Source organism: Gorilla gorilla, chromosome 5 (assembly GCF_029281585.2).
Source record: "Gorilla gorilla gorilla isolate KB3781 chromosome 5, NHGRI_mGorGor1-v2.1_pri, whole genome shotgun sequence".
In the NCBI taxonomy this organism is placed as follows: domain Eukaryota; kingdom Metazoa; phylum Chordata; class Mammalia; order Primates; family Hominidae; genus Gorilla; species Gorilla gorilla.
In genome coordinates, this window is record NC_073229.2 from 18,013,438 (window position 1) to 18,037,617 (window position 24,180).

At 47.6% G+C, this 24,180-nt stretch overlaps 1 protein-coding gene across 3 annotated transcripts; it reads left to right on the top strand.

Moving 5' to 3' along the window:
- Window positions 1–475: 475 nt before the first annotated feature.
- IRF4 (interferon regulatory factor 4) lies at window positions 476–21,152 on the top strand. Of its 3 annotated transcripts, none has more exons than XM_004043181.5 (9): window positions 476–533; window positions 1,822–2,092; window positions 3,571–3,757; window positions 4,605–4,693; window positions 6,817–6,961; window positions 8,537–8,644; window positions 11,178–11,531; window positions 14,742–14,854; window positions 17,191–21,152. In XM_004043181.5, exons 2-9 carry the CDS (start codon window positions 1,877–1,879, stop codon window positions 17,332–17,334), a joined length of 1,356 nt encoding a protein of 451 aa, XP_004043229.1. In that variant the 5' UTR covers window positions 476–533; window positions 1,822–1,876; the 3' UTR covers window positions 17,335–21,152. The 3 variants fall into 3 exon arrangements, with proteins under 3 accessions (XP_004043229.1, XP_018885685.1, XP_055247016.1); XM_019030140.4 differs by having other exon boundaries at window positions 6,820–6,961; XM_055391041.2 differs by lacking the exon at window positions 8,537–8,644 and having other exon boundaries at window positions 489–533.
- The last annotated feature ends 3,028 nt before the right edge of the window (window positions 21,153–24,180 follow it).

Below are 24,180 nucleotides of genomic sequence, written 5' to 3' on the forward strand. Positions count from 1 at the left end.
TCTTCCGTTACACGCTCTGCAAAGCGAAGTCCCCTTCGCACCAGATTCCCGCTACTACACGCCCCCCATTTCCCGCCCTGGCCACGTCGCTGCAGTTTAGCTGTTGTTAGTGATTGACTGGCCTCCTGAGGTCCTGGCGCAAAGGCGAGATTCGCATTTCGCACCTCGCCCTTCGCGGGAAACGGCCCCAGTGACAGTCTCTGAAGCGGCGCGCGCCCGGCTGGAGGTGCGCTCTCCGGGCGCGGCGCGCGGAGGGTCGCCAAGGGCGCGGGAACCCCACCCCGGCCGCGGCAGCCCCCAGCCTTCACGCTGGCCCTGAGGCTCGCCCGCCCGGCCGGCCCCGGCTCTCGGCTTGCAAAGTCCCTCTCCCCAGTCCAACCCCCGGCCCCCACAGGCCTCGGCGCCCCGCCCCGCCCCGCCCCAGGCCCCGCCCCAGAGAGTTCTATAAAGTTCCTCTTTCCCACCTCGCACTCTCAGTTTCACCGCTTGATCTGGGGACCCACCGCTGCCCTCAGCTCCGAGTCCAGGGCGAGGTAAGGCCTGGAGTCGGGCAGGAGGAGGGGTGTGAGGCTGATACCAGAGAGGACCCGGAGCGCGAAGCAGAGGTTCGATCTCCAGGGCAGCGCAGGGTACCCCGGCTTCGGAGCGGGAAGGGAGCGCGCCCCGTCCTGGAGCTCCGACTCCCACCCCATCTGCGCCGAGCCGGAGGCGCTGGTTTGGGCTCCAAGGCCCGCCTCCCAGAGCTCTGCCCGAGCCTCCCCGCCTGCCCTCCGCGCTCCTGCGACGGGGTCGCCACAAGCTGGACGGGATGAGCGTTAGTAACCGGACTGTTGGGGCCCCAGGAGTGGCTAAGGCGGGGCCGTCCAAGGCACCCACACAACACGGCACAATTGCCTGCGAGAAACAGCCCCGGCCCTGTGGACCCCAATCCGAGGCTCCTTCCCCTGCTCTTCGTTCCTAAGGGGCCCAAACTCACGGCGGCCTCCGGCGCGGTGCTCACCCGCTAGCGCAGGAGGAGGAGGAGCTCCACATTTGGGTCGCTCCGAGCCTTGCGTGCGGTGGCCTAGCCGGCCTGGCGCGGTCCCTGCCTCCCAGGCTCCGCAGCTGTCGTCGCCCTCTCCCGCGCCCTCCCCGCCTCCGCTCTCCCGGGCCTGCTCCGGGGTCCGGCGGACGCTCTGCGCGCGGAATCCCCCGCTACTGGGCTGCAGCCCCCGCGTCTGCGCCACTTGTTTGCAGAGCCCACTTAATGCTCGCTAGCTGGGCAGGGATAGGGGTCCTATTCGGGGCGAAGGGTCTGGATGCGAGCAGAGAAAGCGGAGGGTGGAGGAACCCGGTGCTGCGCCCCTGGGACGCCCGGCCGCAGGCGAGGTCCTCCGCGCGTGGAGGCCGCCAGGGGAGTGGAAACTGACAGAGTCCCGGGGAAGGGGCGAGAAACGGTTTGGGAGTGAGCGAAGACAAGCGAGAGCTACAAGTGAGTGCGGAAGGAGGGCCAGGAGGGGTGGCGGCTGGATGGGGAGAGGGTGCAAGACGAGCGGCGTGTGTCGGGAGCCTTTGGGCTGCGGGTGCGTTACAAGAGAGCAGGCGGCTGGGGCCTTCGCGGGGGCCGAGCTCGGAAGGCGGACGACTGTGCCCGCCCAGGGGATGCGCCCGGGCCGGCCGCGAAGGTGCCTTCTTCCGGGGGCCTGGACGACCCTGACACGGCACGCGCGCACTTCGCAGCCTCAAAGACTCCGGGGCCTCGTGGTCACTGACACAGGGGATCGGGGCGGGGTGCCCGGAGTGCTGTGCCTCGTGGCTGAAGGGCAGCTCTTCTCCCCGCAGTGCAGAGCAGAGCGGGCGGAGGACCCCGGGCGCGGGCGCGGACGGCACGCGGGGCATGAACCTGGAGGGCGGCGGCCGAGGCGGAGAGTTCGGCATGAGCGCGGTGAGCTGCGGCAACGGGAAGCTCCGCCAGTGGCTGATCGACCAGATCGACAGCGGCAAGTACCCCGGGCTGGTGTGGGAGAACGAGGAGAAGAGCATCTTCCGCATCCCCTGGAAGCACGCGGGCAAGCAGGACTACAACCGCGAGGAGGACGCCGCGCTCTTCAAGGTCTCCGGCCTCGGGAGCCGGCGGGGGCGCGGCGGGGGCGCGGCGGGGAGGGCCCAGAGATAGAGCCCGGGGTCCCCGGCGCCGCCTCCGCGGCGAGCCCAGGGGACCGCGCAGGGCGGACGGGCGGGCGGCGGAAGCATCAGGTGGCGTCGCCAGAGCCGCAGGAGGAGGAAAGGAGGCCTCAGCTCTTAGGGGGCCTGCGGGGGCCGGGAGCCGGGTCCTGGGCGCGTGGAGGCTGCAGGGAAACCGCTGAAGGCCCGGCCCGGCCCGGGGAAGGGCGGTCAAAGGCTCGAGGGGTTTTGGTTGCTCGTCTGTGCGTTCTCGTTTCCACGCAAGCGTCCCACCCTCCACCCTTCCTCCGGGTTCCTGTCTGCCGCCTCGGTCAGTGGGTCTCCCTCGCTCTCTCCGTGCGTCCGCGCCTGTGCCGGCATCTGTTTTCGTCTCTCACCGCGTCTCTGTTTCTCTTTTCGCTGCTTTTCTCTCTGAGTCTCTCTCTCTCTCTCCGTGTTTTTCCTGAGGTCAGCCTCTCTTCTCGCTCCTGCTAGCTCTCTGCGGGTACTCCCACCTCTGTGTCTTTCTCTTTGTGTGTGTCTCTGTCTCTCTCTTTCCCCCATCGCTGTGGAACTCAGGGCCTCTGTCTAGAGCTGCCTCCCTTACCCTTTGCGCGAGTGCACACACGTGTGTCGCTATTCAGATTGTTCTCCCCTAAGGCAGTTTGCCCAGAGAACTACGCGTCTGGGCCCAGCCCCCACCTGTGGGCAGAGCAGGGGAAGGGGACTTCCTCCGGGAATTTGGTCTGAATTTGCTCTCAGAGTGCCTCAGCTGTGCTGCCATCCAGATGTCTCCTGTGGGTGACAGCTCACACCACAGCTGTCCTTAGTCCTAGGCAAGCTCACTCAGACACTGGGTGGGTAGAGCCCCCTCAAGGAACCTCCGCATCTCACTCTACCTGTTATAAATACCCAGAAAATGTGTTTTCAACTTGGCAGTGATAGGGTCCAAGATGGAAAATCATTTTCCTAGAAGATAGCTGGGGTCTTTCAGTTTACATTTTGAGCAACGGTGTAAATCTGAAGGACCTATGCACCATTCTTTCTTTTAGAAATACAATTTCAAGATTCCTTATAAAATATCTGTATTTTGGGTTTAGCATGGTGGCTCACACCTGTAATCCCAGCACTTGGGGAAGATGAGGTGGAAGGATGCCTATGCAACATACTGAGACCCTGCCTCTGCAAAAACTAATAATAAAAAAAATTAGCCAGGCATGGTGGTGAACACCTGTAGGCCGAGGGCCCAGCTACTCCAGAGGCTGAGATAGGAGGACCCTAGAACTCAGGAGTTCCATGCTGTGGTGAGCTATCATCGTGCCACTGTACTCTAGCCTGGGCAGCAGAGCAGGACTCTGATTCCAAAAAGAAAGCTAATAAACCAGACCTGTATTTTGACTTTTCGTTCTCTTCATTCTTTCCCACCAGGCTTGGGCACTGTTTAAAGGAAAGTTCCGAGAAGGCATCGACAAGCCGGACCCTCCCACCTGGAAGACGCGCCTGCGGTGCGCTTTGAACAAGAGCAATGACTTTGAGGAACTGGTTGAGCGGAGCCAGCTGGACATCTCAGACCCGTACAAAGTGTACAGGATTGTTCCTGAGGGAGCCAAAAAAGGTAGGGGCTCTCCTGAATTTGGGTCACCTAACAGAGGCAGCCAGATCCTTGAGGCACCTTAACTTCATTCTGAGCATCACTTTCTAGCTTTCCTTTTGTATTGCCTGCCTGCCTGCCTTCTGCCTCACAGTGAAGCCCAGCCTCCTTGCCTGAGTTATGTGGGTCACAAGTTGAAATTCCTGTGGGGTTCAGCGTAGGGGAATTAATCACACTGTATGCCTCAGTGTATATGGGGGGGGGGGAGTGTGCATTGAATATGTGTTTTCCAGTTTTTCCAAAAAAAAAAGAAAAAAGAAAAAAGAAACCTGGATAACTTGTTAACATTTACTTATCTAATAGTCTTTAGTGAGTAACTATTTTGCAGAAGAGAAGTAATGAGAGGAATATCTCATTACTATGCATGGTAATAAAACTGTCAACTTTTAAAGTGTAACATGGTCAGCTGAGGTGTTTATTAAAAGTCAGATTCCTGGACCCCTCTTTTCAAGATTCTGACCAGTGTGTCTGGAAGAGAGCTCAGGAATCTGCATCTGGAACAAATCCTTCAGGTGACCTCACTTGGGAACATCTGGCTGGCGGGGTCCTTTATGTCACAAGGCACATTCGCATGCCATCTGTCGTGTATTTCTCTACCTGTCCTGTACAACTCAGACCTTGTAGAAAAAAATCAGTTTAATAGCATGAAGAAATAACTTCCCAAGGGAGTTGCTGAAAAATACCTTATTTGTCAACACCGTGTTATGCATTCTAAGAATTAAATGCTCAGGTATTTTTACAAGATTTGACATTTAGTTAGGTCAGTTCCTGTTTTTACGTTGTGCCATTTCCCTTTTCCCCAAACATGTAGGAGCCAAGCAGCTCACCCTGGAGGACCCGCAGATGTCCATGAGCCACCCCTACACCATGACAACGCCTTACCCTTCACTCCCAGCCCAGGTATGGTGGAGGGCACTGGGATCCCTGAGGGCGAGGCTGTGTGGGCCAGCTGCCCACATGGCCAGAGAACCACAGCAGCCCAGACAGCAGAACTTGCCATTTGCTATGGCTGCTCCAACAGCCCAGAAAAACCCCAGGTCACTGAACGAATGTCTCACTTTCCACACAGTGCTGCCATTGGTGTGGATTTTAAGTAGGGGAGGGTTGGGCGTGTCCGCCTGTTGGAATATGCTTCTCAGGTCTTCTGGGAAACAGATGTTTTGTGGAAGTGGAAGATTTTGGAAGTAGTGCCTTATCATGTGAAACCACAGGGCAGCTGATCTCTTCAGGCTTTCTTGATGTGAATGACAGCTTTGTTTCATCCACTTTGGTGGGTAAAAGAAGGCAAATTCCCCTGTGGTACTTTTGGTGCCAGGTTTAGCCATATGACGAAGCTTTACATAAAACAGTACAAGTATCTCCATTGTCCTTTATGATCCTCCGTGAGTGTTTCCACTTAGTGTGATGAACGGTTCACTCCAGTCTTTTCGGATGATAAAATGCTTCAGCTGTCAGTCTAATAAGGGATTCCCTGAGGAGTTTGGAGGCTGTAAGAGCACCCCCGGTCTCAATGCCAGTGCTTCTTATCTCAGCCTCTCCTGCACTCCTTTACCCCCCGTCTCAATGCCAGTGCTTCTTATCTCAGCCTCTCCTGCACTCCTTTACCCCCATCTCAATGCCAGTGCTTCCTATCTCAGCCTCTCCTGCACTCCTTTACCCCCGTCTCAATGCCAGTGCTTCCTATCTCAGCCTCTCCTGCACTCCTTTACCCCCGTCTCAATGCCAGTACTTCCTATCTCAGCCTCTCCTGCACTCCTTTACCCCTGTCTCAATGCCAGTGCTTCTTATCTCAGCCTCTCCTGCACTCCTTTACCCCCCGTCTCAATGCCAGTGCTTCTTATCTCAGCCTCTCCTGCACTCCTTTACCCCCCGTCTCAATGCCAGTACTTCCTATCTCAGCCTCTCCTGCACTCCTTTACCCCTGTCTCAATGCCAGTGCTTCTTATCTCAGCCTCTCCTGCACTCCTTTACCCCCGTCTCAATGCCAGTGCTTCCTATCTCAGCCTCTCCTGCACTCCTTTACCCGTCTCAATGCCAGTGCTTCCTATCTCAGCCTCTCCTGCACTCCTTTACCCCTGTCTCAATGCCAGTGCTTCTTATCTCAGCCTCTCCTGCACTCCTTTACCTCCGCCTCAATGCCAGTGCTTCCCATCTCAGTCTCTCCGTCTCAATGCCAGTGCTTCCTATCTCAGCCTCTCCTGCACTCCTTTACCCCCGTCTCAATGCCAGTACTTCCTATCTCAGCCTCTCCTGCACTCCTTTACCCATCTCAATGCCAGTGCTTCCTATCTCAGCCTCTCCTGCACTCCTTTACCCCTGTCTCAATGCCAGTACTTCCTATCTCAGCCTCTCCTGCACTCCTTTACCCCTGTCTCAATGCCAGTGCTTCTTATCTCAGCCTCTCCTGCACTCCTTTACCCCCGTCTCAATGCCAGTGCTTCTTATCTCAGCCTCTCCTGCACTCCTTTACCTCCGCCTCAATGCCAGTGCTTCCTATCTCAGCCTCTCCTGCACTCCTTTACCCCCGTCTCAATGCCAGTACTTCCTATCTCAGCCTCTCCTGCACTCCTTTACCCCCGTCTCAATGCCAGTGCTTCTTATCTCAGCCTCTCCTGCACTCCTTTACCCCCGTCTCAATGCCAGTGCTTCCTATCTCAGCCTCTCCTGCACTCCTTTACCCCTGTCTCAATGCCAGTACTTCCTATCTCAGCCTCTCCTGCACTCCTTTACCCGTCTCAATGCCAGTGCTTCCTATCTCAGCCTCTCCTGCACTCCTTTACCCCTGTCTCAATGCCAGTACTTCCTATCTCAGCCTCTCCTGCACTCCTTTACCCCTGTCTCAATGCCAGTGCTTCTTATCTCAGCCTCTCCTGCACTCCTTTACCCCTGTCTCAATGCCAGTGCTTCTTATCTCAGCCTCTCCTGCACTCCTTTACCTCCGCCTCAATGCCAGTGCTTCCCATCTCAGTCTCTCCGTCTCAATGCCAGTGCTTCCTATCTCAGCCTCTCCTGCACTCCTTTAGCAGGTTCACAACTACATGATGCCACCCCTCGACCGAAGCTGGAGGGACTACGTCCCGGATCAGCCACACCCGGAAATCCCGTACCAATGTCCCGTGACGTTTGGACCCCGCGGCCACCACTGGCAAGGCCCAGCTTGTGAAAATGGTAAGGAGGATACCAGGGCAGGAAACAGAAGAGCTAATTGCTAATGTGGCCGTGGGCCTTGGTGAATCCTGGTCTGTCCTGGGCAGCACCAAAGCTCTTTCCCCTTCTTAGAGGCTGCCTGTGCAGCTCGGGTAGAGGAGGGTTTTCTCACTCCTGTGGGATGGTGGCATCCCACAGCCAAGTTTACTCTCAGGATCCATGCTAGGCACTGCCCTTCGTGGGATCTTATTTAAACACCACAGAGATCACTCCAGGCAGTGGAAAACAGCCCCCCACTTTTTATATAGAGAGGAGATTGTGGAAGCTCATAAATAATAAGTAGGGATGCTGGGAGATTATTGAGCTGGTATATTTCTCTCGAATAGTGGTGTGTTCATTGTTGCTATTGTTGGAATTAGAGGTGATAATAAAAAAGGAACGGAAAAATACCATGGCAAACACATAAAACGTCTCTACAGGTGCCTACCTACCACTGGGTCCCAGAGAGACTTGCTGATTCTGGATTAGATGTGGTCCCCTGCCCTCGGGAGTTCCCCAGACATCAAAATGAGCTCCCTCAGCAGAAGCTCTCATTAGCTGGGTGCAGGGAGAATCTAGCAATGTGGTAACTCAGGCCTTCAGGACTTTTGAGTTAGTTACTTAAATGGAAGTCCTGAGACAGGTCAACACACTGAACCCTTTGGATGTTTTAGGAATATTTGTTCCTTTGCAATTTGGCCTTTTTTTCCCCAGTCATGTTCAGGTTATCCTTGGCGGCAGGTAGTGAAGAGGTGTACCGCTCTTTAATGTTTGTACTGAGTGGCATGTTCACAAAAAAGCTCAGAATTCAGTTGCATTGGCTTTTCAAGAGGGATTCGCAGCAAGGGCTGGTTTCCAATATGGTAGTGGAGGAATCGGCTAACATTAAACTAGTTCCTGAAATTCAGACTTGTGTTTAGTGCTCTGGCTCTATGGAATTAGTAACCATGGGAAAGAGGCAATGCTTAGAATTGTGTAAAGTGATGGAGAAGGTAGAGACCTGTCTTGAAGCATCGGTAACAGTAAATGAAGCAGCAGCAAGATCAGGTGTTCTCTGCCACATTCTTTTTCCATTCATGTTTCATACAACACTGTCTTCAGGAACATGGTTCAGTCCTCTCCCAACCCACAAGAGACAAGCAAAATAAAAATGGACTAAACAATTTGTTAGTTTTTAACTGGGCTCTTTGGCACAGACTCAAGTAGACCTGAACTCTCAGCTCTGTTGTGAACCCACTTTGTGAACAAGGACAAAGCATGTCATCTGTCTCTGAGCCTCAGTCTCCCTGTTAGTCAGTTACAGAGAGAGCGCTCCAAGTTTCCTTCCAAAGCTGCGCACTGGCTCGTTTCTCCATCAGCTTTGGTTTTCCAGTTGGTCTCCAGCTCATCTTTGCCTGACAAGAGTGTGCCCTGCTAGTCGCTGGTGCTGGGAGTGGGTGGGAAGGTGATTGGGCGCCAGCCCCTTCCTTCCCAGGCTTCACACACACACCCCAGGAAGCCCCGCAGTGCGTCGGACTCTCTGTCTAGACATCATCTGATTTTTATTTGCAAATGCAGGTTGCCAGGTGACAGGAACCTTTTATGCTTGTGCCCCACCTGAGTCCCAGGCTCCCGGAATCCCCACAGAGCCAAGCATAAGGTCTGCCGAAGCCTTGGCGCTCTCAGGTGAGTGCAGGGTTTGGTCCTGGAGGCACCGCAGGAGGCCAGCCTCTGCTGCCAGCTCTGTCATCTTCGGGTAGATTCGATGGGACTTTAGACACTTGCTTTGCTCCCTCTGGGGTCTGGAGTAGATGTAGACGCATCCTTTGTGTGAGGTGACCAGGGTGATTTAGGAGCACCATTAGAAAACCTGACATCACTGCTTGTGGTTCTGCTGACCGTTTCAGCCACTGGCTTGAATAGAGTCATTTTGGCTTCTTCGCTGGCACCTCTCCGAATTTCTAGGAATGTGCCTGTACCTTTCCCGAGGGCCCCTCTTCAGCCAACACGATGTGGAATAATTGCTTGGAAGTGTAGAAGGGCTTCTCATTTTGAGAAGCTGATCATCCTTCCAGGTTGAGCCACAAATAAGTCCTCCTCGTCTACTCCCTGGGGACATTAGTTCTGGTCTCTCATCTCTAAAACACTGATGTGCCTAACAGTAATACACATTTTGGTCTTCCTCTGAACTTTAATATAGCTTGCAAACAAATATGGATTCAATCTGATCTTTAAAGTTTTATTTCTAAAAAAAAAAAAAAAAAATCCCTGCACCATGGAGATCTTACCTACTATAAAGAAGGCACCTCTAGGCTTGGCAAGCACACGTGCTATATGTATATTTATTTTTCAGATAATATTTTGGATTGTTTTTAAATGGGATTTGTTTTTATATTAAAACCAAATAGCTTAAGGTTTGGAATTCTCATCTTGCCCGCTGGCATCTTTAAAAATCAGTGATGAAAAATACTAACTAAATTCTGAAGGTTTCAGGGAGGCGAGAGTTGTGGCACTTTTGCTGCTCAGAGGGGAGCTGGAGTTTGACCTGCCAGCTCTTTCTAGTTGTGAATGAGGCTTGCACCTTTTTTTCTGAGGTGCTCGTGAGTAACTGAGGATGCCCTTTGGGAGGAGGTGCTTCTGAGCAGGAAGGCTTGTGTTTGTTTTTAGAAACTTTCAAACCCTTGTCTTGAACACCTAAGACTTGTGTGGGTGCCTGAAGAGTAGGAAATAAACAGCTATTTATATCTCGGCAACCTCGTGATTTCTGATGACATTAAATGAAATGAAACCTGCCCCGAGAATCACCTCGAATGGCCAACACCCACTGTCTTTGGGGCGCACTGTCTGACTTGCTTTCAGACAGTGTGTTGAAGCAGAGAATTGAGACAGTGATGTGGGTTAAGTCTCAAAACCTGCTGTTGAGGAATAAGATAGTTTTGTGGCTTTCTTTTTTTGGTATGCATGATGCAGATTAATTATCAGCCATGAGCACATTTATTAGATAACTGTGATTCCCATCGATCTTGGGGTTCCGTACAGTTACCAGTGGCATCTGCCTCCTGTCTGTGCCACTCCCCTGCGGTCTGGCTGAGGAGCTTGTGCAAACCCAGCTTGGTTCTTTCAACTCATGGGCAATATTTTAAAGAGGCTTCTGAAATCAGCAAAACGTTTATAAATGGATTCATCTTGTTTAAAGTTTCAGAGAGCGCAGTTTTAGAGTTCTTTTCAAACTTAAACACAAAGCCCAGTGGGAATTTCAGCAGACTTTACATGAACTTTTAGAGTATTTTTCTCATTAATTTCTTTCTTTTCACAAGAATTAATTTTGTGATAAAAACACCACATATCCAGTGTGGAAAACTAATTTAAAAATCAGAAAAACAAAAATGGAAAATAAAAACATCACATTCTACCGCCCAGAAATCACCATTAAGGCCTCAGTGCTTACCCTTTAATGTGTGTATGTGAGTGTGTTTATATATAAATTATATAGACATAAATAATTAAGCACCTAATTCTATGTATAATTTATATATGTACACACACACACACACACACACACACACACACACACACACTTGCTTTTTACCTAAATCATATCATGTTATTATTTTGGGGACGTTTCAGGTATGTGGACCGACTTGCTTCTTTCTGAAACACCGTTATATTTTTTGCTAGTATAAATTAAACTTAGGGTTCATTTCCTCCAAAGTAAAAATTGATTTGCTTAAAGATGAATTTTCATTCAGTGACACATGACTTAAATGACATCACCACTATCATCATCATTCACAAATAAGACTTAGTAAGTTCTTAATAGTGATGCTCTATAATAGGAATTCAACTTACATTTCCAGAAAATTAATGAAAGATACACTTGTTCCTTAAAAAAAGAGTCGGTGGCCACATACGTTTGTAATATGCTGGTTTAGACACATTAAATGGGTTTCTTTCCACGGGACTTCTCTAAGTGTTGACGGAGCTGGTGCTGTCTGTGGATCTCTCGGGGAGACAAGGGCACGCGGCGTTTCCCAGGCCTCCTTGACGCGGGAACCTTTTGTTCCTCCACGGAGCATGTGGGACACTAGAGACCTTTTGTTCCCCCACGGAGCATATGGGACACTAGAGTTCCACCACAGGTGCTTGGCTCTGTGGAGTCGTTGGCCTCGAGGTGGTGTCCTTGGCCCCCAGCACTGACTCCGGAGCTCTGTGTTTGCAGACTGCCGGCTGCACATCTGCCTGTACTACCGGGAAATCCTCGTGAAGGAGCTGACCACGTCCAGCCCCGAGGGCTGCCGGATCTCCCATGGACATACGTATGATGCCAGCAACCTGGACCAGGTCCTGTTCCCCTACCCAGAGGACAATGGCCAGAGGAAAAACATTGAGAAGCTGCTGAGCCACCTGGAGAGGGGCGTGGTCCTCTGGATGGCCCCCGATGGGCTCTATGCGAAAAGACTGTGCCAGAGCAGGATCTACTGGGACGGGCCCCTGGCGCTGTGCAACGACCGGCCCAACAAACTGGAGAGAGACCAGACCTGCAAGCTCTTTGACACACAGCAGTTCTTATCAGGTAATGCACCTCATTATCTGTTAGAATGGAGGTGGTGATGGCCCGCCTGCCACAGGGGTCAGAAACCACAGGGTCCTTCCCACCCCAGGCTGAGGTCTTCCTCCTGTTGACTCCAGCGCCCACTGGGCTTGGTGCTTGACTCCAGTAGAGATCTTCTGTCTGGCTCTGTTGTGGGCAGAGAGTCCGGATCAGATGGTCCAGGTGGACCATGGCTCAGGCTGTTCTCTTGCAGTTCTGGTTTTCAGCAGTCGCCTCTTAACGCAGTTCCATTTCATTGCGCTATGATCTCGACAAATATGTCTGCTGATGTGGCGGCTCTTTGCAGGTTCCCAGAAAAATCATAAAGGTTAGAAGCACATTGTTAACATTCTTGGTTGTCAGATGTGTTACCCTCATGCAGATGAGGGTCTTACGAGTGAGACGGAGGGTGGAGTGGACTGTACTGGTTTCGCACAGGAGAAGTTATAGGAGAGTGCTATGAGTTGGCTCTGTGATATGAACATTTTCTAAGCATATTTTTCAGAACCAGTGAGTTTTGTTTTTCTACCTTGGATTTCATGACAATTCAGCGAACCTCCGGCTGGCTTCTGTGAAGCCCCTCGCCCTGTCATGCTGGGCGTCCTCGCTGGCTTTGTGGTGCTGTCCAGGTGGAGGGAGCCTCCCGTGTGGGAGGGAGCTGCTCTACCCGCCACCCGCCACCCCACCGCCAACTCTTCCTCTGCCTTTTCCCAGTCCTGTCCCTTCCTGAGCCCCTTCAGAAACTCCTGTGTCTTTGATTTTTCATGTGCCTCCCCTTTTCTTGAATGTGCTTCTTCATTCAACTTATTTAAAATAAAAATATGACACGTCTGTGTGCTCTGGCACTGTTGACATGTGCTCGTACTTCTGGGTGTAAGTGGCCCAAGTTTTTGTAAGCTCATCCAGATTTTCTTTTGGTGCCCAAAGCAAATATGTCCCCAGATAACTAAGCTTCAGGCCAGGTGTGGTGGCCCATGCCTGTAATCCCAGCACTTTAGGAGGCTGAGGTGGGCAGATCACTTGAGGCCAGGAGTTCAAGACCAGCCTGGCCAACGTGGCAAAACCCCGTCTCTACTAAAGATACAAAAATTAGCTGGGCGTGGTGTAATCCCAGCTCCTCAGGAGGATGAGGCACAAGAATCGCTTGAACCTGGGAGGCAGAGGTTGCAGTGAGCTGAGATCGCACCACGGTGCTGCAGTTTGCAGGACGGAGCAAGACTCCATTGCCCCCCGCACCACAAAAAAATAACTAAGCTCACACAGGCTGACCATAGGAAGAGGGAGAACTGTGCTGGTTCCCCGAGGCGGCGGCAAGTGAGGAAGTCACCTGGGGCTGGACACCTCTCATTCTAAGGGCAGAACCATCCCCAAGCCCCGGCCAGGGCGGTCCCATCCTTCTTGGGGTTAGGCATGCTGTTCATGGGGGACCAAGGAAATTGAAGGGCAACTGGGGGGACCCCCCTCCCCCGTCAGCATCTCCCGTGTCTGCCTTGGGATCTGGAAGAGCTCACATGGGCCAGGAAGGCTAAGGCCCAGTGGGCCTGGATTTCTGAAGACTCTGGACCTTGGTGCCAGTGGATTCAGAAGATACCACAAGGTGAGGGCTTTCTAATGAAAGTGTCACAAGGAACTGGCGCTGGCTTCTCTGAGTGCCTCTTGCTGGGCGTTTTTAGGGAGGTAGAGCCCCCGTGGTGACTAAGCTGGAAGGTGCATGTTGAGTCACAGGTGCACTGCGTGAGAGCCAGCACAGGCAGGGGGTGGACGCCTGTGAGTGTCCTGGGGCTGTAGACTTGCATGACTAGAACTTACTATTAATCTGTGAGCAAGAGCTGGTCTTGGCTTTCATTCCTTCCTCTGTAACCAAGGGCTGTGCTCTTTGCCCACTGCAGCCCCTCACCTCAAAGTGTTCACTGAGGTTCAAGGAGGATGCTGTGAACGTAAAAACTGCAGCTGTGCCGACCAGCTTCTGCATAATTAAGGATTCCCACCAAACACTCTCATGTTATCTAGGGTTGGAGCCATGCTTTCTCAGAGAATTGTGCCAACTCGCCATTCTGATTAGCCTGTGTAGGTGTAGTCTCAGATCACGGCAGTGTGAATGTATTTTACACATTCTGACTAAGTCATTTGGGTTTGATTTGAATTCTGGAAAAAAAAAAAAAAGCAGGAAGTCAAATAGTCCTGTAAGTTAGCTAGAAACTTCTGTTCAGTTGAAGAGAACAGTGGAGATCTTTGATATCTTCCTATTCAGGTCTGCACAGCACTAGGGACAGCCCCCAGGGCCCGGCCCAAGGGTGTGTATCTGATAAGGAGGCGTCTGTTCTGCAGAAGCTGTAGCGGCTCCTGTGTCAACTCGTTTCTTTTGCGGGCGTGACATTTTATTGTAGCTACAGGCAGAAGATTTGTCTTGTGTACAGGGGAGGGGGCATGGGCTAAAGTCAGGGGATGGGCACTTGTCTTTCCAACAATGTTCCAGTCCGTTTTGTATCTTTTGGGTAGGTGTGGTGGCTTCAGGATGTATATGTGTATATCCACAAGCGGGAGGCCAGGGGGGCTGCCCCACTCCCGTTCTCAAGTCAAGTTACTGTTCCGTCCCTGGAGACAGGCAAGAAGTCTACTCAGAGTTACACAGTTTAGGCATAGTGACAGTGGGACTCAGCTGCCGATGGCTGGTGCTCAGTCACCACGTTGACGTTACATATTTTCTGTAGTGCCTGAGTTACGTGGATGTCCGCAGTAGCACAGATACTGGATTATGTGGGCTCTGTAGTGAGGGGATGAGGTTTTAAAATGATCCTGGGATGTCGAAACATTCTGATTTTTTAAATGAAAACTTGTCCATGGCATAAATTGGTCTTTTGCCATTGCGTGACTACGTTTCTTGTTCTTTATCTCCCAACTTCACTGCGGTCTACTACCTTTTGAATCTTCGTGGGTCCAATGCAGCAAAGCAGTGTTCTTTAGCTGTCGACTAGTTCCTCTTGAAGAATCGAGGGAGACCGAGGGCCCTGGGGGGGAAGCACCCAAAGGAATGCATACATGCTGTTTTGTATCTGAGATGTTCACATCAAGAGCCCCACTCATTCCTCTTGCAGCATTCAGAATCACAGTAAGCTCTTGCTTCCTGTTTAACCTGGTGTGTTTGGTGATGAGGGTTTCTGAACATGGTCTCTTTCTTGTGGGCTTCTACAGAGCTGCAAGCATTTGCTCACCACGGCCGCTCCCTGCCAAGATTCCAGGTGACTCTATGCTTTGGAGAGGAGTTTCCAGACCCTCAGAGGCAAAGAAAGCTCATCACAGCTCACGTGAGTCCTCAGTCACACTCCTACCATAGTGGCTTCCTGTTCTTTGTAAAGGCCAGAGTTTCATTTAGAAAAGTCCCAAATGAAAAGTAAATGTCAAATGACCTGGAAAAATAAGCGTAACCCTTAAACTAGTGAGGGAGGAAGCATGGTCCAACGAGCAGCACAGTCTGAGGACCCACGTGCTCCTCCCAGACTTGAGATCTGCTCATCAAAGAACCAGGGAGGACAGCCTCAAAGGAGGGTGCCTCTTTCCCCATCTTTTTTATTTTTCAGGAAAGTTGTTGTATTTCCATTTTATAGGGATTGAAAAAGATTGATGGTAAAAGCTGCCCTTTAAAATTCTCCAGGTTAAGATTGCTTTAAGAATGCTATCTAGCTAGTGGATCTTCATTCAATGGAAAAGCTTTTCCCAAATGAGAAACTATCCATTCCCTGGAGGCATTTTGTAGGTCTCTGCAGCTGTGTCCTAGCACCTCTTTTATTTCTGGAATTTTAGAAATTATTTAATTATTGGGCATATGATATTTGAAAGAGGCTAAATCTTTCAAGGAATTCAAGCAAATCAGACCCTCTCGTAATGTTCTCTAGCATAGCTCAAGATGGGTTCCAATTGTGGCAAGTAACGCTAAAAGGTTAGGGTTAGGAACAGGGTTAGGATTAGGGTTAGAGTTTTCTTTTTTATGAGAAAAGGTTTCCATAGATAGCATGAAGCATTAATTTGCCATGGGAAACAGAATCTTGAACCCTTAAGACTTTTGAATTTGAAAACTTCACATTGCTACATGCTTGCAAGCATTATTAACGGGCTTGCATGCTGAGCAATACCAGGTAAAAGTTACACCCCCTTACATCAAAGTTCCCATCATGTTCTAGCTCTGATGCTATTTCTCATTGAGAACTGAAATGAAACATGGTTTAATCTTGAACATACAACCCCCCTTCTTGATTTTAAAAACAAAGACCAGCCAACCAACCAGTATATAATCCCACAGACTCAGGAGTTTTCTCATGAGTTCTCTCCAGTGATTGACTTAATAATTGATATGATTGTTGAAATAATAACTGATACGTTGTTAACAACAGGAATTGCTAAATGACTAAATAAACTTGGCATTGATAAGCAGCATTTAAGAAGTTGATGATCAGCCGGGCACAGTGGCTCACGCCTGTAATCCCGGCACTCTGGGAGGCTGAGGCGGGCAGATCATGTGGTCAGGAGTTCGAGACCAGCCTGACCAATATGGTGAAACTCCCTCTCTACTAAAAATACAAAAATTAGCCGGGCGTGGTGGTGTGCACCTGTAATCCCAGCTACTTGGGAGGCTGAAGCAAGGGAGTCACTTGAACCCAGGAGTCAGAGTTTGCAGTGAGCCGAGATTGCACCACTGCACTCCAGCCTGGGTGACAGAGTGAGACTCTGTCTCAAAAAAAAACAAAAAAAGAAGTTGATGATCAGCTCAGCTATCACATCAATCCAGTTTTAAGGGTGACGTGGATGCAAGTCACTGTCCTCTAAGTCAGGGAAAGATGGATCCCCAGATGATCCCCTCATGCTGAAGACGAGGCTGTGTGGTCCATAAAATGAATAAACACACGTGTACACCTATGAGTTCCACTTTTAAAAATTATTAATTTAATTCATTTCAGGTACTTAGGAGTTTAGCTTAAGTCGTTATATATAAAATACAGTCTCTAATATCATGATTGATGGAGAGCATTCAGCTTGCCTTAGATGCTGTAAATTCAGGAAAAGCTGAACATTAAGGCGTTTTTGTTTTTTGGTGAGTGTGATCCACGCTAATAACCAGACAGTATAAATTTGAGGCCAGTTAACTTCTCTTTTTCCACAATAGTAGTTTTGTTGTTGTTTAACTTTACTTTTTATTTCTTTTACCTCTGGTTTAGAACTATACAGATTACCTAGAAATCAAATCATTCAGGATGAGCTCCTTGTTTCTTTCAAACTGCAGTTGTGGAAAAACAAAATCATTGGCCTAAATTACCCTGCAGATTCCCTCAGACTTCCTTTTAATTTGATCACTTTACTTGATTTGATGCAGTTTTAGTTAAATGTACATTTTAAGTGGCAGTTGATTTGAAAGTAACATCTTTAACCCAGAATTAAGTCACTTTGGCTGTTTTTTTACATGTTGATCTATGGAAGGACTAACCAAAAAATTGCTTCTTTAGATGGCTCCAAACATGAAATGTTTTGATGTGTTCTAGGATGTAACTTTGGGCTTTACGTTACTGTCTCCTTAGAATCTGAGTGCTGTTTAATAGCGAGCCAGTTGCAGGATATCTCAGTAATGTCTTTTTAAAATCTCTTATTAAAGGTAGAACCTCTGCTAGCCAGACAACTATATTATTTTGCTCAACAAAACAGTGGACATTTCCTGAGGGGCTACGATTTACCAGAACACATCAGCAATCCAGAAGATTACCACAGATCTATCCGCCATTCCTCTATTCAAGAATGAAAAATGTCAAGATGAGTGGTTTTTTTCCTTTTTTTTTTTTTTTTTTTTTTTTTTTTTTTTTTGATACGGGGTCTTGCTCTGTCTCCCAGGCTGGAGTGCAGTGACACGATCTCAGCTCACTGTGACCTCCGCCTCCTGGGTTCAAGAGACTCTCCTGCCTCAGCCTCCCTGGTAGCTGGGATTACAGGTGTGAGCCACTGCACCCACCCAAGACAAGTGATTTTCATTGTAAATATTTGACTTTAGTGAAAGCATCCAGTTGACTGCCCTCTTACTGTTTTGAGGAACTCAGAAGTGGAGATTTCAGTTCAGCGGTTGAGGAGAATTGCGGCGAGACAAGCATGGAAAATCAGTGACATCTGATTGGCAGATGAGCTTATTTCAAAAGGAAGGGTGGCTTTGCATTTCTTGTGTTCTATAGACTGCCATCATTGATGATCACTGCGAAAATTGACCAAGTGATGTGTTTACACTTAGTGAAATGCGCTCTTTAATTTGTTGTAGATTAGATCTTGCTGGAAGACAGAGAAAACTTGCCTTTCAGTATTGACACTGACTAGAGTGATGACTGCTCGTAGGTATGTCTGTGCCATTTCTCAGGGAAGTAAGATGTAAATTGAAGAAGCCTCACACGTAAAAGAAATGTATTAATGTATGTAGGAGCTGCAGTTCTTGTGGAAGACACTTGCTGAGTGAAGGAAATGGAATCTTTGACTGAAGCTGTGCCTGTAGCCTTGGGGAGGCCCATCCCCCACCTGCCAGCGGTTTCCTGGTGTGGGCCCTCTGCCCCGCCCTCCTTCCCATTGGCTTTCTCTCCTTGGCCTTTCCTGGAAACCAGTTAGTAAACTTCCTATTTTCTTGAGTCAAAAAACATGAGAGCTACTCTTGGATGGGACATTTTTGTCTGTCCTACAATCTAGTAATGTCTAAGTAACGGTTAAGTTTTCTTGTTTCTGTGTCTTTTTGACCCTCATTCTTTAGAAATGCTAAAATTCTTCGCATAAAGAAGAAGAAACTGAGGAACATAAATCTTAATACTTGAACTGTTGCCCTTCTGTCCAAGTACTTAACTATCTGTTCCCTTCCTCTGTGCCACGCTCCTCTGTTTGTTTGGCTGTCCAGCGATCAGCCATGGCGACACTAAAGGAGGAGGAGCCGGGGACTCCCAGGCTGGAGAGCACTGCCAGGACCCACCACTGGAAGCAGGATGGAGCTGACTACGGAACTGCACACTCAGTGGGCTGTTTCTGCTTATTTCATCTGTTCTATGCTTCCTCGTGCCAATTATAGTTTGACAGGGCCTTAAAATTACTTGGCTTTTTCCAAATGCTTCTATTTATAGAATCCCAAAGACCTCCACTTGCTTAAGTATACCTATCACTTACATTTTTGTGGTTTTGAGAAAGTACAGCAGTAGACTGGGGCGTCACCTCCAGGCCGTTTCTCATACTACAGGATATTTACTATTACTCCCAGGATCAGCAGAAGACTGCGTAGCTCTCAAATGTGTGCTCCTGCTTTTCTAATGGATATTTTAAATTCATTCAACAAGCACCTAGTAAGCGCCCGCTGTATCCCTACATTACACAGTTCAGCCTTTATCAAGCTTAGTGAGCAGTGAGCACTGAAACATCATTTTTTAATGTTTAAAAAGTTTCTAATATTAAAGTCATATGTATTAACTACAGAAAAGACAAACAGTAGAGAACAGCAAAAAAATAAAAAGGATCTCCTTTTTTCCCAGCCCAAATTCTCCTCTCTAAAAGTGTCCACAAGAAGGGGTGTTTATTCTTCCAACACATTTCACTTTTCTGTAAATATACATAAACTTAAAACCTCATGGAGTCATCTTGCACACACTTTCATGCAGTGCTCTTTGTAGCTAACAGTGAAGATTTACCTCGTTCTGCTCAGAGGCCTTGCTGTGGAGCTCCACTGCCATGTACCCAGTAGGGTTTGACATTTCATTAGCCCTGCAACATGGATATGCACTGGGCAGCAGACTGTGTTTCGTGAACTGCAGTGATGTATACATCTTATAGATGCAAAGTATTTTGGGGTATATTATCCTAAGGGAAGATAAAGATGATATTAAGAACTGCTGTTTCACGGGGCCCTTACCTGTGACCCTCTTCGCTGAAGAATATTTAACCCTACACAGCACTTCAAAGAAGCTGTCTTGGAAGTCTGTCTCAGGAGCACCCTGTCTTCTTAATTCTCCAAGCGGATGCTCCATTTCAATTGCTTTGTGACTTCTTCTTTGTTTTTTTAAATATTATGCTGCTTTAACAGTGGAGCTGAATTTTCTGGAAAATGCTTCTTGGCTGGGGCCACTACCTCCTTTCCTATCTTTACATCTATGTGTATGTTGACTTTTTAAAATTCTGAGTGATCCAGGGTATGACCTAGGGAATGAACTAGCTATGAAATACTCAGGGTTAGGAATCCTAGCACTTGTCTCAGGACTCTGAAAAGGAACGGCTTCCTCATTCCTTGTCTTGATAAAGTGGAATTGGCAAACTAGAATTTAGTTTGTACTCAGTGGACAATGCTGTTGAAGATTTGGGGACTTGTTAAAGAGCATTGGGTCATATGGAAAAAATGTTATGTGTCTCCCAGGTGCATTTCTTGGTTTATGTCTTGTTCTTGAGATTTTGTATATTTAGGAAAACCTCAAGCAGTAATTAATATCTCCTGGAACACTATAGAGAACCAAGTGACCAACTCATTTACAACTGAAACCTTGGAAGCCCCTGAGTCCTGAGCGAAAACAGGAGAGTTAGTCGCCCTACAGAAAACCCAGCTAGACTATTGGGTATGAACTAAAAAGAGACTGCGCCATGGTGAGAAAAATGTAAAATCCTACAGTGGAATGAGCAGCCCTTACAGTATTGTTACCACCAAGGGCAGGTAGGTATTAGTGTTTGAAAAAGGTGGTCTTTGAGCGAGGGCATAAATACAGCTAGCCCCAGGGGTGGAACAACTCTGGGAGTCTTGGGTACTCGCACCTCTTGGCTTTGTTGATGCTCCGCCAGGAAGGCCACTTTGTGTGTGCGTGGCAGTTACTTTTTTAGTAACAATTCAGATCCAGTGTAAACTTCCGTTCATTGCTCTCCAGTCACATGCCCCCACTTCCCCACAGGTGAAAGTTTTTCTGAAAGTGTTGGGATTGGTTAAGGTCTTTATTTGTATTACGTATCTCCCCAAGTCCTCTGTGGCCAGCTGCATCTGTCTGAATGGTGCATGAAGGCTCTCAGACCTTACACACCATTTTGGAAGTTATGTTTTACATGCCCCGTTTTTGAGACTGATCTCGATGCAGGTGGATCTCCTCGAGATCCTGATAGCCTGTTACACGAATGCAGTAAAGGTCAGTTTTTGTTGTATTGATTTTCACAGCTTTGAGGAACATGCATAAGAAATGTAGCTGAAGTAGAGGGGATGTGAGAGAAAGACCAGGCCGGCAGGCCAACCCTCCTCCAGTGGAAATTCCTGTGTTGCTTCAAACTGAGACAGATGGGACTTAACAGGCAATGGGGTCCACTTCCCCCTCTTCAGCATCCCCTGTACCCCACTTTCTGCTGAAAGAACTGCCAGCAGGTAGGACCCCAGAGGCCCGCAAATGAAAGCTTGAATTTCCCCTACTGGCTCTGCGTTTTGCTGAGATCTGTAGGAAAGGATGCTTCACAAACTAGGTAGATAATGCTATGCTGTCGTTGGTATACATCATGAATTTTTATGTAAATTGCTCTGCAAAGCAAATTGATATGTTTGATAAATTTATGTTTTTAGATAAATAAAAACTTTTAAAAATTTGTTATGGAATGTGTGTGTGTGTTATTAAACATGCATCCTGATAGCTTTTAAAGCACTTTCTCCTGCGGTTACGTTCCTTCAGAGAGGCTGCGGTACGTGTCCCTGAAATCAGATCTCCAAGTGTTCACCTTGTTAAAGAGACAAACGCTGGCCAAGTGCCGGGCGGCTCCTCCCACACAGAGGAGTGTCTGTGAAGAGTAATCATCCTGCTCTCCCATTAGCATCTGCCTCCTCTTCCTTTACCTGTACTTTAAAAGGTTTAGGGCTTTCAAGGAAGTTGTTTTTAATGTTTTCTTTTGTTTATGTTCGAAGCTCCTCTGATTTTGGTCATTGCTAAAAAGAAGGGATATAGGTTAACTAACATTCCAAATGTGAAAATCGAATGGAAAACTGGATAAAGAGAACAGGATTTAGATGGAACACCCCTGGGGATCCGTACGTCTGCTGTTGACCTCAGCTCCAAATTCTTCCTCTCTCTGAGCAGCCAGGCAAGGGAGTCTCCTTTCTCAGCTTCATCGCTTCTACTGATTACATGGCTCAGCTCCTATGCACCTACTAACTTCCAGTCCAGCAGAAAAACTCAAAGAACCAGGCTGCAGCTGCTGGTGCTAAAATCCTTGCAGCTGAAGGTTACATAGAGCTGTCAGAAAAGTTTGTAGTTTGGATCTAGAACCCCCCCTAGAATAGTAGATTAGCATAATTTTGATTTTGCTAAATGGTAAAATTTCTTTTCTAAACCCTCACAAGTTCAGTTGAGAAACTTTCCCGAAAACAAAAGTCAGATTAACAGAAAAATCAGTAGGTGGTGTGTGCTGTACTTATCACGTGAAAGAGATCTCAGTTCAAAGGTATCTCTCTCAGCAGTGGTTTCAGGGTCTTGCTTAAATGGTATTTTAACAAAGATCAATAAATCTTAGCATAGTGATAAGACAAAGGAGACAGCAGCTCCAGTGTTTTAAAAGGGGACAAAAATGAGAGAAGGTAGTAAAATCTGTTCCCAGATTCCACTGCTGCCTTCGCTGTTCCCAGGAAGGAAGGATTTATGTCCTGATCTCAGGAGACAGGCTTCAGCAGAGTGCTTCTCTGTGAGTTCTGTTTTCCTAACTTAACAATTCTCAATATTTTGGGGAGAAATATTTTGGTTTCCTTCAGTCCCCCCTTGAAGCTTTACTTTCAGAAAGTTTCACATGTTAAAAGCTAAGTTGGTAGTTTTGGAGAGATTTGGGTTAGAAGTTTTAAGATAAGAGATTTGGCAAAGGAGGAGAACAACATAGTTTGGAACAAGCAGAAAGGAACCAATTTGGGTACATTGTTCCATCTCTTATTGTATCAGTCTTTCAGTCCTGAAAATAGGTCAGTTCCGTTAAATCATTGCATCCCATTTCAGAGGTGGTGTAAGTGGGCTTCCATCAGAGTTACGTCTTCCGTATGGTGTAGGCACACAGGTACTTTATCAGAGACATTTCTATGGAAACAGAAAACAAAGGTCTATGTTTCAAGCAGTCTATAAGCTAGTTTCTGGAGAGCAACCAGCTGAGATTTCTAGATTTGGGTTCAAATAATTTTAAGTTGGAGTGGACAGGCAGTGGCAATCTGACAGATTTTTCTGGATTATAGTTTGCATCAGACGTTCCAGTGAAGTTTTTGTCCATAAATAAATTGTGATGACTTCTCCAAAGTTTATATCAAGTTGTTCAGCTTTCATTTGCAGAGCTTCAGGAAAGGCACGGTTTTAATTTCTAGTGATTTCAAGTCAGAAAGGTGGGAGAAAGTTGGGAATGTTAGTCTGAAGAGCCATAGCAGATATTAGAGGAAACTAAAACTTCAGGATTCAGTCCAGATAATTTTTAAAAACTCTAAAACAATGGACAGGGCTAGAATCTAATAACAGCTATGCTATAGCTGTTCTGAAACATATTTTTTCTCTTTACAGTCACCTCCCTGTTTACCAAAGATAATCACAATAAGTCCAGTTTACTTACAAAACAAGTTTAGTGTCGTTATATTTAACCTGATCATTTACATAAGTACAGCAAGAACAGTGATTTAACATATAAGCTCTTTTTAAGTCGGCGTTGCTGGAACTTTTCGTAAAGAATTTTATTAGATTAGAACACTAAAACCCTCTTCAGGCTAGGAAGCCGTGCCACAGACTTACCAACAGATTTTTATCTGAGATACCTGGGTAAATTTTTTTCTTGAGGTCTCCAAAATGTTTTGAAGCTCCTGGGCTTGTCAGAAAATGACATTATTTACTTACTGCAAGGCTAGAAGTGCTGGAAGGGCACCGCATAGTTCAGGAACAAAGTGCCAGGCCAGTTCTTTCAAGGGTTTTATTGGCTCCTTAAAGTTAATGTTCATTCCTTAAAGCAGTCTGGTCACATCTGAAAAAATGACGTCCCAGTCATAGCCTTGATGATATAACCTGTGTTTCCAATTTTTCCAGTCCGAAGAGAGCAGATTCCTAGTGAACTTATGCAAATAACTATCTTGCCATAAAAATAAAATTTCTCACGTACAGTTTCTAAATCCTGGAGGGCTCAGGTAAAGAAAAAGATAAATGTTTCAATATTTGTGCACAAAAATATACTTTACAAAATTACTGTAAAGCTGTAGATTACTTAAGAGGGAAAATTTTTCTCAACTATGGAAAGAAAACATAAAAAGAATCAGCAATGCTTTAAACAAAAAATGTTGCAAAAAATCATTTTAGTCCTTCCTTGGTTTAGTTTCGTGTAATTCTTGTTTTGCTTGATTTGGGGTTACTAATTTTATGAGTCCAGTTTTTTTTTTCATTAGCATTCTGGGAATTTTTAATGACTCCAATAATATGGTCTCAAAGTTGTCAGGAACCTGTATTCAAGAGTACTTCTTGCAGTCCTTTCTATGAACCTTCTTGAAGACATAACACTTTAGGATCTGCAAAGAGCTTTTAGAGAAAGTATCATAATAAAGCAATTAATAGCAGATAACAAGACTTAAAATGGACATAGTTAAAGACACAACTGACATGGAAATTTTGTTACTTTC

Excerpts from the sequence above, each read along its gene's own strand:
- IRF4 (XM_004043181.5), top strand. The coding sequence starts at position 1,877 with ATGAACCTGGAGGGCGGCGGCCGAGGCGGAGAGTTCGGCATGAGCGCG. Across the intron at positions 4,694-6,816 it reads ACCCTTCACTCCCAGCCCAG|CAGGTTCACAACTACATGAT; the intron begins GTATGGTGGAGG and ends GCACTCCTTTAG. Across the intron at positions 8,645-11,177 it reads CGAAGCCTTGGCGCTCTCAG|ACTGCCGGCTGCACATCTGC; the intron begins GTGAGTGCAGGG and ends CTGTGTTTGCAG.